General features: G+C 47.3%; 1 protein-coding gene across 7 annotated transcripts in view; it reads right to left on the bottom strand.

Moving 5' to 3' along the window:
- Nucleotides 1–15,483, bottom strand: part of gabrr2a (gamma-aminobutyric acid type A receptor subunit rho2a) — a 67,033-nt gene that overhangs the window by 10,505 nt on the left and 41,045 nt on the right. For all 7 annotated transcript variants that reach the window (XM_086183304.1, XM_086183306.1, XM_086183305.1 and 4 more), the window contains 4 exons: nt 14,648–14,730; nt 5,420–5,560; nt 5,059–5,211; nt 1,869–2,077 (listed from right to left, as the gene is read on the bottom strand). In XM_086183304.1, coding sequence (XP_086039430.1) covers nt 1,869–2,077; nt 5,059–5,211; nt 5,420–5,560; nt 14,648–14,730 — 586 coding nt within the window. The remainder of the gene's footprint in view (nt 1–1,868; nt 2,078–5,058; nt 5,212–5,419; nt 5,561–14,647; nt 14,731–15,483) is intronic.

Raw genomic sequence — 15,483 nt, 5'->3', positions numbered from 1 at the left:
TTGGTACTAGTTAATGATGGTTCCTCTGAGACACTACAGTCAGCTCTGGTGTTCCACAAGGGTCTGTGCTTGGACCAGTCCTCTTCACCCTGTACCTGCTTCCTCTAGGTCACATGATCAGGAAACACTCCATTAATGTTCACTGCTATGCAGACGACACTCAGCTGAACTCATCAATGATCCACATGGAACAAACCAGCTGACTGAACTGGAGGCCTGTCTGAAGGACAGGAAACATGGAGGACCATCATTTCCTTTATTAAACTCTGATCAAACTGAAGTTCTTGTGCTGGTCCCAAACACCTGAGGACCACCTGATCTGATGAGACAGGTACCCTGGATGGCACCACCCTGGCCCCCAGCACCACCGTAAGGAACCTAGGAGTTCTCTTTGACCAGGACCCTTTAACTCCCCCATTCAACAAATCTCCAGGACGCCTTCTTCCATCTACGTAACATCGCTAAGATCAGACACATCCTGGCTCAAGAAGATGCAGAAAAACTAGTCCCTGCTTTTGTCACTTCCAGGCTGGATCACTGCAACTCCCTCCTCCCAGGCTGGACTAACAGGTCCCTAAAGACTCTCCAGCTGGTCCAGAACACTGCTGCCCCCCTGACTAGAACTGGTAGCAGAGACCAGGTCTCTCCTGGACTGCTTCTCTGCATGGCTCCCTGTCAGATTCAGAACAGAATTTAAAATTCTTCTTCTACCATCAAAGTCCTCAACAATCAGGCTCCTTCATCCCTGACGGAGCTCCTAGTCCCCTATGATCCAGCTAGAACCCTTCACTCCCAGGGTGCAGGGTTCCTGCTGGTTCCTAGAGTTCTAACAGTAGAATGGAGCCAGAGCCTTCAGCTATCAGGCTCCGCTCCTGTGGAACCGTCTCCCAGTTTCAGTCCAGGACCCAGACCCCCTCTCTAGGTTGAAGAGCAGACTTAAGACCTTCTTGTTGATCAGGCTTATAGTCAGGACTGCTTAGGCTGGCCCTTAGATCTGCTGATATAGGCTCAGACTGCTGGGATCTCCCATGATGCACTGGGCTTCTCTCTCCTCCTCCTGTCCTCAGACATGTTCCTAACTCCTCTTCTTCTCCCCTCATCCCAGATCCTGGTGCTGCTGGAGGAGGCTCCAGACCTGAAGAGGCTCCAGCTGCCACCTGTAGCTCCACCTGCTCACATCCCTGTCTGTCCATCAGTCTCCCCTCCTTTCTCTCCCTCTTTATCTCTGTCCCTCTCTTTCCTTCTGTCTCTGTCTTCCTCCATTCTCTGTCTTTGTCTCTGTCCATCAGTCTCTCCCCCTTTCTCTCCCTCTTCATCTCTGTCCTTCTCTCTCCTTCTGTCTCTCTGTCTTCCTCCATTCTCTGTCTTTGTCTCTGTCCATCAGTCTCTCCCCCTTTCTCTCCCTCTTCATCTCTGTCCTTCTCTCTCCTTCTGTCTCTCTGTCTTCCTCCATTCTCTGTCTTTGTCTCTGTCCATCACTCTCTCCTCCTTTCTCTCTCTCTTTATCTCTGTCCCTCTCTTTCCTTCTGTCTCTCTGTCTTCCTCCATTCTCTGTCTTTGTCTCTGTCCTGCTCTCTCTCCGTCCCCACTGATCCTGGATCTGCTCCACCTTCCTGCTGGTAAAGGAAGGTTCTGGTGGCTGCTGTTGCAGGATGTGCTGCTGATGGAGAATTGTTGGGTGGAGGTTCACTGAAGGAGGGAGGTGCTGGACCTGCTCTACTTGGACAGAGTCAGGACAGAACTTTGGTTGGGGTTTGGTGCTGTAGAAATAAAACTGACCTGACTTGAATTTTTGACTCAAAGTGAGTGTCTGAACAGCGACAGAACCATGAGTGTTCTGTCAGCACCAAATGCCATGAGGTCCTCACCTGGGATCGAGCCCGCTCTCTCATCTTGCGCTCCCGACGATCCTGGACTGTGGACAGGTAGTTGACAGCAGCATACTCCAACACAGACAGGAAGACAAAGACGAAGCTGACCCAGAGGTAAATGTCCACTGCCTTGATGTAGGAGACCCGGGGCATAGAGGCATTGACTCCCGTGATAATCGTGGACATGGTCAGCACGGTGGTGATGCCTGGACACAACACACAGTGTTCATTCACCACAGGGTCCCTGCTTATAAAAATCAACCCAGTCATAACTGGACCCAGTGGACTTGGGCCAGGAGCCTGACTAGGACTGACCCCCCCCCCCCCCCCTTACATAAATGAAGCACAATGTTCTCAATACAGATGCTGCCGTCTTGCACTAGTGATGTCATTGGAAAGGTGACTGTTTAGTGCAAACACTAATTATTTAAAGTTGCTATTATATCACCTCTCGACTTCCTCATTTTAAAGAGAAGTGTATGAATGTTTCTGTGGCTACTGCAACATCTCTCCATCATGATGTCACATCCCCTTCTTCAATTATGAACACTGTTCATTTGATGTTTTTGTTTGTGTCAAGTGTCTTTCGCCGACATGGAAGAGTGGGATAGCATGAACCCACTCACACAGACACATATTCCCATCTGCTGTCACTGGTTCAGTCCGGTAAAGCGTCTTGCTCTTAGCTAAAGATCACTTCACTTTTCCCACCCTGATTTATCCTGCCCGTCCAAGGACTGAACCTTACTTATCTCACCTTTGGACCACCAGCCCACTGAGGATGACCTGTAGTGCCACCAGTCTACAATCTATGACCAGGCCACCAATGGGGCCTCCTGTTAGTGCAACAATGTGATCGGCTCATACATTTTCATGACTAGGCAGAGGATTGGCTCTCTGGGGAGAGGTGGAATGTGTGTCATACAACTGTCATCTCTGGGATTATTTACTTCTCTCTCCATGACTCCAAAAATGTCTCTGTTTATATGATCTGATCATGTGATACTTGTCTTTTTCTGACCATATACCAGGATCGTTCCCTGAAGTGACCGCCTGTTGTAACCCTTGATTGCACAATAAATAGGTTGGGACGGGGGCCTTGGGGGCATTTTCTTTACCTGTGACATTGGAGTTGGGCAGAGCCCCATCCCTTTGGTGCCCACCCCTCAGAGCCCTACCCCCTCAGGTGACTATCAACAGGCCCCCGGAGACAACTCGGTTAAAGCCAATGTGAACTTGATCTTCTTTAAATCAACAATGTCAATTTTGGGCCACTAATCATAGACTGTGTCGCTTCTCAAGAGACAGTTTTCAGACACATCAGGACAAAATGGACTTTGTTCAGGTATGACTCAACCTCCCATCTCTGGACCGTTAGTCTGGTTTCACCAAATCATGCATTCACATGATGCAGCTACACATGACTGCAACACTTCAGCATCAGAGCAGCCTGTCCCCGGTGTCCAGGAACAGTCTGGCTCCATCAACAGCTGGCTGGACTGAACTCATGACCTGCTGACCTTGGCAGAGACAGCCAAGAACACCGGGATGAAAAATACAACTGCTTTCTCCAGGCCCCCAGTGCTGTAAGTTTGTTATGTGTGTGTGTGTGTGTGTGTGTGTGTGTGTGTGTGTGTGTGTGTGTGTGTGTGTGTGTTTGAGTGTGTCTCATGTTTAGAGATTTGCTCAGAGCAAAGTCACTTCTCAAATCAACAAATACAAGAATTGGGTCACAAAATACCTCAGAGGAGACCACCAGCAGTTTCTGGGCAGTAACAGCAGCTCTGCATTAAAGCGCACTCACACACACACACACACACACACACACACACACACACACACACACACACACACACACACAAACACACACACACACCATCAGTGTGTGTTTCTCTGACGAGAGGATTCAAGGTGGAGCCACCTATGACCCCGTACTACAGGAGCAAAGTACTACTATGTGGAGTAGTACTATATAGTAAGAAGTATGATGCCCAAGTACACTGCAGTACTCTGACAGCAACAGGAGAATATTTCTGGCTTAAGTACCACTTTCCTCCCAACATTCCGACAACACAGCAAGCTACAACTAGATACTCTCTTCACATGTGATGCTTGATGCTGCTGCAATGCAACAGTTAAAGAAACATGATGGCGAAGTCATAATACACATATTGTCCATCATTTCAAGTGCCAGACAAGAAGGTAGAGACCTTCCCTCCCACCAACATCTAGTTAGCTCAGCAGCCATGGACGCTAGTGTGGGATTGGCAGCAGAGGAAGATGACTCAGACTTTTCTCTTTGCCTGCAGTAATGGAGGCAGAGAGTCAGACACATACCGGGACAGCTTTTCTGGTGGGGCGCAGTGATGACATCCCTAAAACTTAGTTTGTTGGTGATTACATAAACGACTGCTGCAACTAATCATGGCTGACTTGTGTAGCACTCACAGCACGTAAGGGGTGAAAAAAAATGTCACAGTTAAGTGGGTATCAGGTACGGAGCATTGCTCCACTGTGTTTTTTTTAAATGTCTTTGGGATCCAAACCATTATCCGATTCATCATGTCGAACTACTGGTCCCCAGCTTCCTGCACCAGTTTGTCCCAGTTCATCCCCCTCTCCTTTTCTTCGTTTTTACAATGTTTTAGCTGTTTGTCTTCAAATTGATGACAACGATGACAGTGTAGCATTGGTGTTTACACCACCTCTGGCATGGCCCCCATACATGGACCAGTACCACAGCTGTATGTTCATGAGGTGACAACTCACTGCACTTCAGTCGCATCTCCTTTCAATTCATGTCAATCAAGTAAATGAACCTCCACCCAACAATTCTCCTTGAACAAGTACATCGGAGACAGCAGAGAAGACAACCTTCGTGGGACATGAACAAGGGTGGAGGTGCTGGAACCAGCAGTCTCAGCTGTCACAGGATCCCTCATTGGTGTTTGTGCATGTAAGGAAGTAGCATGAAGTTGTATGAAATGACGTAGAATGTAATCGTATGAAGTTACATGAAGTAGAATGAAGTGACATGAAGTAGTATGAATTAGCATGAAGTAGTATGAAATGAAGTAGCTTGAAGCAACATGAAGTAGCAAGAAGTAGTGGACTGGCAGCATTGACACGTGAGTGTGTTCATTGATTAATCTGTGTTTGGTGTGTGTTTAACAAGTGTGACTTTTACCCAGGGACACTCTGGCGGGCACAGCCCGGCGGTCAATCCAGAAGGACACCCAGGACAGCATCACCATCAGAGTGGCAGGGAAGTAGGTCTGCAGCAGGAAGAAGAAGATGTGTCGTCTCAGTGTGAAGTTGATGTAGAGACGATTGTACCAGCCTGCGAAGACAAGGAGAGCAGCTGAGGTGGGAGGGTGACCCTGGGCCGGTGCATCCAGCTGCCACACACGGCAATGGAACTTTTTTAGAAATTTGCTTAACCTGATTCTTCTATGAGGCTGATGTGAAATCGAACAATCATGTTTGTTCTTCAGAGGAACAATGCGGACAGTCACTGAGGGATGGAGCACATGAGTTCGCTGGTGTACCTGTGCTGCTGTAGAAGGCCAAGCGGGACGTGGTGTGGAACTTCTGGATGAGGAACTGAGATAAGGAAATGCGGTCATCGGTGCTGAGGGACTCATCGCCACTCTTCCAGTACAGCATCAGGTCTTCATCAGTGTAGGCATCTGCAAAACATCACAGAGTCCACTTCCTGATCTGGACCATGACCTGCAGGACCCTACCAAGGAGGGAACCAGAGAAACCACTATAGTTGAGGGCAGATTCCTGTGACACAGCAAGGCCTCATTTGAGGGTGCGGAGGGGGTGTTGGATATGATGGTCATAGACAGGGTAAAGTCTGAGATACTGGATCACTCCAATCCATTCCACCTTCACCGGGCACACAGGTTCCGTCTGTTAGTTTTGGTATTTTGTTACATTATTTTTTCTTTCATAAATTAACTGATATTCATGCATTATTACCGTATTGGCCCGAATATAAGACGGTGTTTTTTGCATTGAAATAAGACTGAAAAAGTGGGGGTCGTCTTATATTCGGGGTCTAGACATAATACCCATTCACGACGCTAGATGGGGCCAGATATCATTGAAGCGAATGCTGAACTTGACTCCCCAGGCCAAAGCGAACCCCTGTCACAAAGAATAAAAATAAAAATAGTGGTAGCACGAAGAAGAAAAATAAAAAATAGCGGTAAGAAAGAAAAGAGAAGAAAATAATAGAAGAGATAACAGAACATGGAGAAACGTAGCGACAATCTGGAGAAAAGTGGGTCGAAGATCGGCCAGGTTAACCGGCAGCTGAGGAGAAGTTATGATGTAAACTTCAAGATGATGGTGATAAATGAGGCAGTCTTCAAACAATTGCAAAGCGGCTGTGAAATATGGTGTCACAGAGTGTAATGTACGGAGATGGAGAGCTCAAAAAGATCACCTAAAAAATGCTCACAGTCAGAGAAAAGCTTTCCGTGGTCCTCAGAGCGGCCGCTTCCAAGAACTTGACAGGAGGGTGTGCGCGTACGTGGACGAGAAACGAAAGGACGGGATGCCCATCAGCAGAGCTGCCATTCAGCTCAAGGCCGTGGAAATAGCCAAAGAGCTAAACATACCCACCGCTGACTTCAAAGCAAGCCTCGGCTGGTGTAAAAGAATGATGCGGCGTAACGGACTAACGCTGCGACGCAGAACAAGTCTAGCCCAGCGCCTGCCCTCTGACTTTGGAGAGAAGCTGTTGTCTTTTCAGCGCTATGTAATCAACTTAAGGAAAAAGCACTCTTACCCACTGGATCAGATTGGCAATGCTGATCAGACACCTGTGTTTTTTGACATGCCAACACCTGTCACTGTACACAGTGAGTCTTGAGTCTTGAAAAAGAGGGGGTCGTCTTATAATCAGGGCCGTCTTATATTCGGGCCAATACGGTATTAGAGGAGGGTTAAAAATGTCTACATACCGATATTTTATCGATATGCATTTGTAGGAAAGATTATCGATACATAAATCCCAGTATCGATATTTTAAAATGCATTCGATTTTACCCGTTTATTTTTTTGTTTTGTTTGCCCCTTCAGTCTGGCGTGATTTAGTGCTTAGTGCAACGTTACTGCAGTCAGATGATCAGATCTCACCAGATCCAGGCCATGTGCCTCCGATCAGAGAACAGCAAGATGGCGGAAGCGCAACTTTAATATCCGGCAAATTTAAGAGCCGATGTCTAGCAGAGCTACGATTCCTACTTGACCATCGCCTCTCAGTCCACTGAGTCACTGGTCCCTCATGTCCCACGTTGACAAACGCAGGCGATTGAAGCTCGCCACACCGCGAGTCATCCTGCTGAGCTGCTGACGGTTTGTGGAGGTCTAAGTTGCCCTTTTGTTTTGAATGATGGTCAAATATTTAAATAAAAAGTGCATGATGTTGTATAACTATTGTTTAATGGTCAGTTCTCAATGTAAATATTAATATTTAATGATGCAGCAGGGTAGCGGGTTACTTTTACGATTGAATTTACAGCATCAGTCCTTTGAGAAGCTCTTCCATTACCAAAGCAAAATTGGTATTGTAACTAAAATATTGTATCGTATATTGGATCGAATCGTATCGGAAATAGTATCGACTTGGGACCTAGTGTATCGGAATCGTATCGTATCGGGAAGTCATTGGTAATGCCCAGCTCTAATTATTATGCCTGCTCTAAAAAAAACCCTTATGGAGTCTCACCGGTGAACTGACATGTTCCTTTATCACCATGAACACATACCAGCCTCCTACCAGAGGACACCAGCGGCCTGCCGGGGCGGCAGACCTACAGCAGTAAGCCAAGATGGCCAACGCATTGTTAGTTTGTTGTAGCGCAACATGACAACGCAGCAAACTGATATCCACTGAGTCCACTGTCTTCCGGTTCTTCTCACAGCTGCCTGGCTGGACTTGAATGCTAATGAGCCCCTGAAACAGGACCAGTGGTGTAAGAGAGACACTAATAGCAACACAGCAATAGATAATAGCACTGACAGTAAGATCAACTCTGCTGCTCAGGAAAAAGGCGTGCCCCCCCCCTTCTTGGGCTCTGTGAATGCTTTTGATCTTCAGTCTTTCACCTCTGCATAGCCCCAAATGTCTTCCCAGCCAGCTGCTGACACCTGGACTCTGTGAACAACTCAGTGTTGACTTGGCAAGCATTACCAGGTACTTTTCATCTTGAAGAAGGAATTACCTCAGTGTGCTGAGTATTCCTGGGAATATTGTTCATACCGAAAAAATACCGAACTGAAAAAGAAAACAAAATTATGCTCCTTGTGGCCAACTGAAACATGTTAGTGAATGGTGGAAGATGACATCTGAAGATCATCGCGGACACAAAGTTGTTCATTGGTGATGTGAGAGCACGACATACTGATAAAATACATTAAATAAATGTTCTACAAACTGATGAGCGAGAATGAGGCTCCACACTCTTGACAACCTCGCTAGTTATGTCACGTGGTGTCTGCCTCAGGGTTTGTACAAGCAGTAAAGATGAGCGCCTGTCTGCTCTCATACTGTCGTAGCTCAGGGACACACTTCAAAACAGCTGATTTCACACGGATCGTACTTGAATCAAACTACAGAGGAGCCAGCTAAAGTCTCCTCATCTCTAATATTCCCCGGACTGGAGGGATTCTGTCACATGTCCTACTGTAGGTGACATAATGAGGTCTTGTTTGTGATGGTCACTTGAGGCTTCATCCACGTGTTCTATCAGCAGCTGAACGAAGTGGAGGAGGGAAATCCCATGTGGGGCAGGAAAAAATTCGTGGCTTACATGGATCATGTGACTGAAGCCCCCTGCTGCTCATCCCTGCCAATCCTAAGCAAGTCATTTCTTTTTGTCAATTCTCTTTGAAATCAGTTCATATGTGGAAGGAAACCTGCGATGTCCTTTCACAAAGGAGCTCATGTGTTTGCTACCACTGGTCTGACTGAGAACTTTGTCTGGCGCCTGATGCCAGACCTTTATCACGCCGCCTCAGTGTGGATGTCTGCGAGCCTTGGTAATCCTCGTTTTAACTTCATCTGTGCACAGCAGGTGATGGTGTCCTTCCAGGGTAGGAGAGATGAGGGGCTCAGTGGGAGTTGGAGCTGACAGGAAGTTGGCTCAGGACTGCAGGCATCTGATTATTTGGCTCCAGCTGTTGCAGGCCTAGGAAATGTAGTCCATCCTTGCCTGTAGTTCTTCTTCAGAGCTAGCAACCATGTCAAAGTAATGTTGAAGTTGATGCACTCTTGCTCTGCCATGTTTGTGGCGGGAAATGGAGTGTTTGCTGGTCTCTGGTGCTGGCCAACATGGATTTTACGCACTAAGCCATGATCCACCATTGGCCCTCCTGGCTGACTCTTTCAGTGGCCTTGTGAAGAAGAAGAACTATTTGTTGTCTTCATAAAAAGAGACAATGAAATGTGTCCCTTGTGTTTAACTCGTCCTCCGTGGAGCAGTTAGTGATGCAGCGCTCAGGGGCCAAGCCCAGTTTTTTCTGTCAGTGCCGAGACCAGGAGTCCTGACAGCAGAATGAATGCAATATTATCTGTGTTAAGTATACTGTAAGTCAGTTGCAGCTGCTGGGCAGCAAGAATCCTACTGGTGATTCCGTGGTTCTTGGTCCTGAGTCCTTGGTCTGTCCTCCGACCACATCAGTTTATTCACTCCAGTTCTGCTGTCGAGGAGTCAATCAGAAAAACCTAATCAAAATTAACACAACCACTAAATTAACTCAAAAAAAACTAAAAATGAGATGTGGACGATTAAATATCAGACCTCTGAGGCTGAAAACTGAACCAGTGAATGAAGTGATACCTGACAGTTGTGTTGACCTGCTGAGTCTCACTGAAACCTGGCTGGTGACGATGAGGATGCTAGTCTGAATGAATCCACTCCTCCAGTCACAGGAACACTCATATTCCTCCAGGCTCTGGCCCAGGAGGTGGCGCTGCTGCCATTGTTGACACCAGTTTAGTAATAAATCCCAAACCAGAAGAAGTTTCCATTCCTCTGAAAGCCTGATTCTCAGTTTGTCTCCTCCAGCCTGGAAACTCTCCAGCCTCTCTGATTGATGATTGAGGACCGTCCTCCTGGTCCTGACTCTGGATTCTGATCTGAATCCTCAGAGTTTCTATCAGTTTAGTTCTAAATCAGATCAAGTCATGATTGGAGGAGACTTCAGTATTCATGAGGATGTTCATAACCACAGTCTGGTACTGCATTTCTCTCTCTTCTAGACTCAACTGGTGTCCATCAGTCTGTCCATGAACCCCCTCACTGTCACAACCACACCTCCACCTCCTCCTAACATGTGGAACTGAAGCTGAACATCTGGTTGTGTTTCCACAGAACGCTTTTATCAGACCACCAATCAATCACTTTGGAATTTGGACTGATCAACTACACTCCACTCAGGAAAACTGTAGTTTCCAGATGTTTGTCTGATCAGGCCACAGCTGGATTTAAGGAAGTGGTTCCATTGGTGCTAAATTCAGTGTCATGTCCCACTGTAACAGAGGGCGCTGTTGTCCACCTTCGTCCCTCCCAAACTGATCATTTTATCCATAGAGCAGCAGGCACCTTTGCAACAACTCTGGACTCTACTGGCCCACTAAAACAGAAAACTATGAATCCAAGGAAACAAGCACCTTGATACGGTTCTGGAACCTGACAGCTTCAACAAGAAACCAGAAACTGGAGAGAAGATGGTGCTGCTCCAAACTGGAGGAGTCACATGTAGTCTGGCAAGATGGCCTTAGAACCTAGAAGAAAGCCCTCGGTAGAACCAGAGCAGCCGACTACTCAGCACTAATAGAGGAACACAAGAACAACCCAGGTTCCTCTTCAGTACTGGAGCCAGACTGACAGAGAGCCACAGCTCTACTGAACCAAGTAGTCCTGTTTCCCTGGGCAGCAAAGAGTTCATGGAGTTTTTCTCCCATCAGCCTTCATGAGCTCAGTTCAATAATGTCCTCCTCTAAACCTCCACCTGTCTCCTAGACCCCATCCCAACTAAACTGCTCCAAGACTCTCTCCCCTCGTTAGGCCCTCCCTCTTAGATATGATCAATGTGGCGCTGGTATCTGGTTCCGTCCCTCAGTCCTTTAAAGTAGCAGGAATTAAACCCTCCTCAAAAAACAAGCCTGGATCCAGAAGTTCTACCAACTACAGACCAACATCACATCTTCCTTTTCTCTCCAAGGTTCTGGAGAAAGCAGCTGCTAAACAGCTCTGTGACTTCTCCACAGCAACAGCTGATTGGAGGATTCAGTCAGGTTCCAGGTTCATCCTAGCACAGAAACAGAACTAGTCAAAGGTACCAGTGACCTCCTACTGGCACCAGATGAGGGACTGGTCTCTGTGCTGGTCTGATTAGATCTCAGTGCAGCTTTGGTACCATTGATCACCATATCCTTCTACAGAGACTGGAACCTGTCACTGGTATTAAAGGAACCACACTAAACTGGTTCAGGTCACATTTACTAGGTCATCTCAGTTGGTACTAGTTAATGATGGTTCCTCTGAGACACTACAGTCAGTTCTGGTGTTCCACAAGGGTCTGTGCTTGGACCAGTCCTCTTCACCCTGTACCTGCTTCCTCTAGGTCACATGATCAGGAAACACTCCATTAATGTTCACTGCTATGCAGACGACACTCAGCTGAACTCATCAATGATCCACATGGAACAAACCAGCTGACTGAACTGGAGGCCTGTCTGAAGGACAGGAAACATGGAGGACCATCATTTCCTTTATTAAACTCTGATAAACTGAAGTTCTTGTGCTGGGCCCAAACACCTGAGGACCACCTGATCTGATGAGACAGGTACCCTGGATGGCACCACCCTGGCCCCCAGCACCACCATAAGGAACCAAGGAGTTCTCTTTGACCAGGACCCTTTAACTCCCACATTCAACAAATCTCCAGGACGCCTTCTTCCATCGACGTAACATTGCTAAGATCAGACACATCCTGGCTCAAAAAGATGCAGAAAAACTAGTCCCTGCTTTTGTCACTTCCAGTCTGGATCACTGCAACTCCCTCCTCCCAGGCTGGACTAATAAGTCCCTAAAGACTCTCCAGCTGGTCCAGAACGCTGCTGCCCCCCTGACTAGAACTGGTAGCAGAGACCAGGTCTCTCCTGGACTGCTTCTCTGCATGGCTCCCTGTCAGATTCAGAACAGAATTTAAAATTCTCCTTCTACCATCAAAGTCCTCAACAATCAGGATCCTTCATCCCTGACAGAGCTCCTAGTCCCCTATGATCTAGCTAGAACCCTTCACTCCCAGGATGCAGGGTTCCTGCTGGTTCCTAGAGTTCTAACAGTAGAATGGAGCCAGAGCCTTCAGCTATCAGGCTCCCCTCCTGTGGAACCGTCTCCCAGTTTCAGTCCAGGACCCAGACCCCCTCTCTAGGTTGAAGAGCAGACTTAAGACCTCCTTGTTGATCAGGCTTATAGTCAGGACTGCTTAGGCTGGCCCTTAGATCTGCTGATATAGGCTCAGACTGCTGGGATCTCCCATGATGCACTGGGCTTCTCTCTCCTCCTCCTGTCCTCATACGTGTTACTAACTCCTCTTCTTCTCCCCTCATCCCAGATCCTGGTGCTGCTGGAGGAGGCTGCAGACCTGAAGAGACTCCAGCTGCCACCTGTAGCTCCACCTGCTCACATCCCTGTCTGTCCATCAGTCTCTCCTCCCTTCTCTCCCTCTTTATCTCTGTCCCTCTCTTTCCTTCTGTCTCTGTCCTCCTCCATTCTCTGTCTTTGTCTCTGTCCATCAGTCTCTCCCCCTTTCTCTCCCTCTTCATCTCTGTCCTTCTCTCTCCTTCTGTCTCTCTGTCTTCCTCCATTCTGTCTTTGTCTCTGTCCATCAGTCTCTCCTCCTTTCTCTCCCTCTTTATCTGTCCCTCTCTTTCCTTCTGTCTCTCTGTCTTCCTCCATTCTCTGTCTTTGTCTCTGTCCATCAGTCTCTCTTCCTTTCTCCCTCTCTTTATCTCTGTCCCTCTCTTTCCTTCTGTCTCTCTGTCTTCCTCCATTCTCTGTCTTTGTCTCTGTCCATCAGTCTCTCCCCCTTTCTCTCCCTCTTCATCTCTGTCCTTCTCTCTCCTTCTGTCTCTCTGTCTTCCTCCATTCTCTGTCTTTGTCTCTGTCCATCAGTCTCTCCTCCTTTCTCTTTCTCTTTATCTCTGTCCCTCTCTCTCCTCCTGTCTCTCTGTCTTCCTCCATTCTCTGTCTTTGTCTCTGTCCTGCTCTACTGCTCTCTCTCCGTCCCCACTGATCCTGGATCTGCTGCACCTTCCTGCTGGTAAAGGAAGGTTCTGGTGGCTGCAGTTGCAGGATGTGCTGCTGATGGAGAATTGTTGGGTGGAGGTTCATTGAAGGAGGGAGGTGCTGGACCTGCTCTACTTGTAAAGTGTCATGAGAGAACTTTTATTTGTTTTTTGGCGCTTAGAAATAAAATTGACTTGACTTGACATGGACTCTCAGGCTTTAGAACCAGGTCTCTGTGGGCAATTAGCATAAAGAAGATGGATCATAGAGGCATCCTGAAACTCTGTACTTTTGCTGGGACAAAGTGAGACCCTCAAGCCACACAGAGTTCTACTGACATGGTACTGGAACCTGGTGATGGTGGGCCAGTAAAGGACTGGTTTCTTTCCTGCTATGAGCGCCTCATGATGCAAGAATTAGACTAAAGTGTGTGTCCCACCTTTCCCCTCCCCCCATATGCAGCCTTTGTATTTCTTTATCTATTAAAAAATAAATAAAATAGCAAATCCCCTGTACCACACAGTCATGAACAAGGAAACCTGATTAAAACATTACACTTAAAAGGGATACACAAACTAAATTATACAAGTGCTGCATTTACACACATATAAGATGAAAATAAATACAAAAATTGGCTCATACATTAGATAATACATGGAAGCACATTTTAGTACAGATCCATAAAATAAGTGAATCAACTTATTCACTTCACCACTACTGTCTAAATTTTGACTTCTCTTGCTCACCTTGATGCAAAATCATTCACTAAAATCATCATGGAAACGCCAGTAAGGCCAGTAAGGCCAGTAAGGCCAGTAAGAGTTAGATCCTGTTGCAAGGTTGACCTGAGCTAGGTTTAGGCTACTCTCAGCTCCAACTATGCCCACTGGAGGTGAGTGAAACGTCATATTCACAGTTCCTCCTGTGGTTGAATTGGTCGTATTTGTTTGCCCTCTCTACTTGTCACCCTAGTCCAGTTCCTTGGTCCTGATTGTGGTATCTGGGTGCTACCCCACTCCTCTCTTCAGACCATGACATGGAAGAAGAGGAGAGATGTTAATGATAAATGTGGCGCCGCCCACTCCAGCCAGCATATCTGACATGACAACATTATAAAACCAATGATCATCATGCAGGTGGGGTGCATGAAACCACCAACAAAAAAGGGTTGCCACGGCATGTCGAGCCTAATTTGATTTTGGTGCATGACATTTTGCATGAATCCAACAGAGAGCTGTGGCCCGCCTGGGACTCACCTGGTTATCACCTCTTCTCGATGGTGGATGATCAGGAGGTATCACCTGCTCCTGCCTGACTCCTGACCTGTACTTGGGTCCCTTACCATCTTTACTCCTACTTATTTGATCATTTGTATTCTGACTGATGTGTCTTGAGGTTTTTGACGGTTACACAATGACCACTGTGAAGTGTTTGAAGCTGTCAATCAAAGATGCAACTTACAGCTCTCCAGCTCCAGTGAGCAGGTCTGAGAATCCAGAGGAAAGCGGCTGAAGTCCATGTTACAAGCTGCCGTCACCGTCACTCTGTCCAACAGAAGAGCACACACATACACACACACACACACGCACGCACGCACGCACGCACGCACGCACACACACACAGATATAAGTTGTGAAGGTGTGACCAGCTCCTGCAGGTGAGACTTGGTCGTGTGGCCCTCAGCACTGTACACAGGTGTCTGAGGGGATGGGGAATGATGGAATTGCCCGACTAAAAGAGGAGAATGACGACACCGACTGCAACACCAAGCTCAGTTTGTCAGTTTCAGGGGGGCTCCATGAATGCAGGTCATTCCAAGCTGCATCTCATGGGAGGCCCATCATCTCAGACTGTGGAACCTCCTGGAAGAGGCCATATTGGAAATCCATCCATTTGATAATAGTCGATCGTCCCTCTGTGAGCTTTTTTCTTCCAGGACCTTTCCTCTCCCCCTGACCTGCTTGAACAGAACCCCTTTGTGTTCCAGGACCTCCAGATTCACCAATAAAGCACTCATTACACCTGTTTGTTTGGTTCCACTACTAACCAATAACCCAGAACCCAGAACCCTCCATCTGCCAAAGACTCAACAACTGCTGATGGAATCAACCTCAATGTGGCATCAGCATTGCTAAGTTTGAAGTCCTCAGAGTCTGTGGGTCTGAGCCTCCAAGGGTCTGGGCTCTGCTTAATTTTGATGCTTTGAAGTCTGTCTGTGGTGATCAAGATGATCAAAGCATTCAGACTCTCAGAGAAGTTTAAAGACCACACATCCCATGGGATGTGTCTCCTGTGAA

The sequence above is a fragment of the Aulostomus chinensis genome, chromosome 17 (genome assembly GCF_037954235.1).
Source record: "Aulostomus chinensis isolate RoL2024-O1b breed Wild chromosome 17, RoL_Achi_v1.0, whole genome shotgun sequence".
Classification (NCBI taxonomy): domain Eukaryota; kingdom Metazoa; phylum Chordata; class Actinopteri; order Syngnathiformes; family Aulostomidae; genus Aulostomus; species Aulostomus chinensis.
This window is presented reverse-complemented; position numbering and strand designations above follow the sequence as displayed.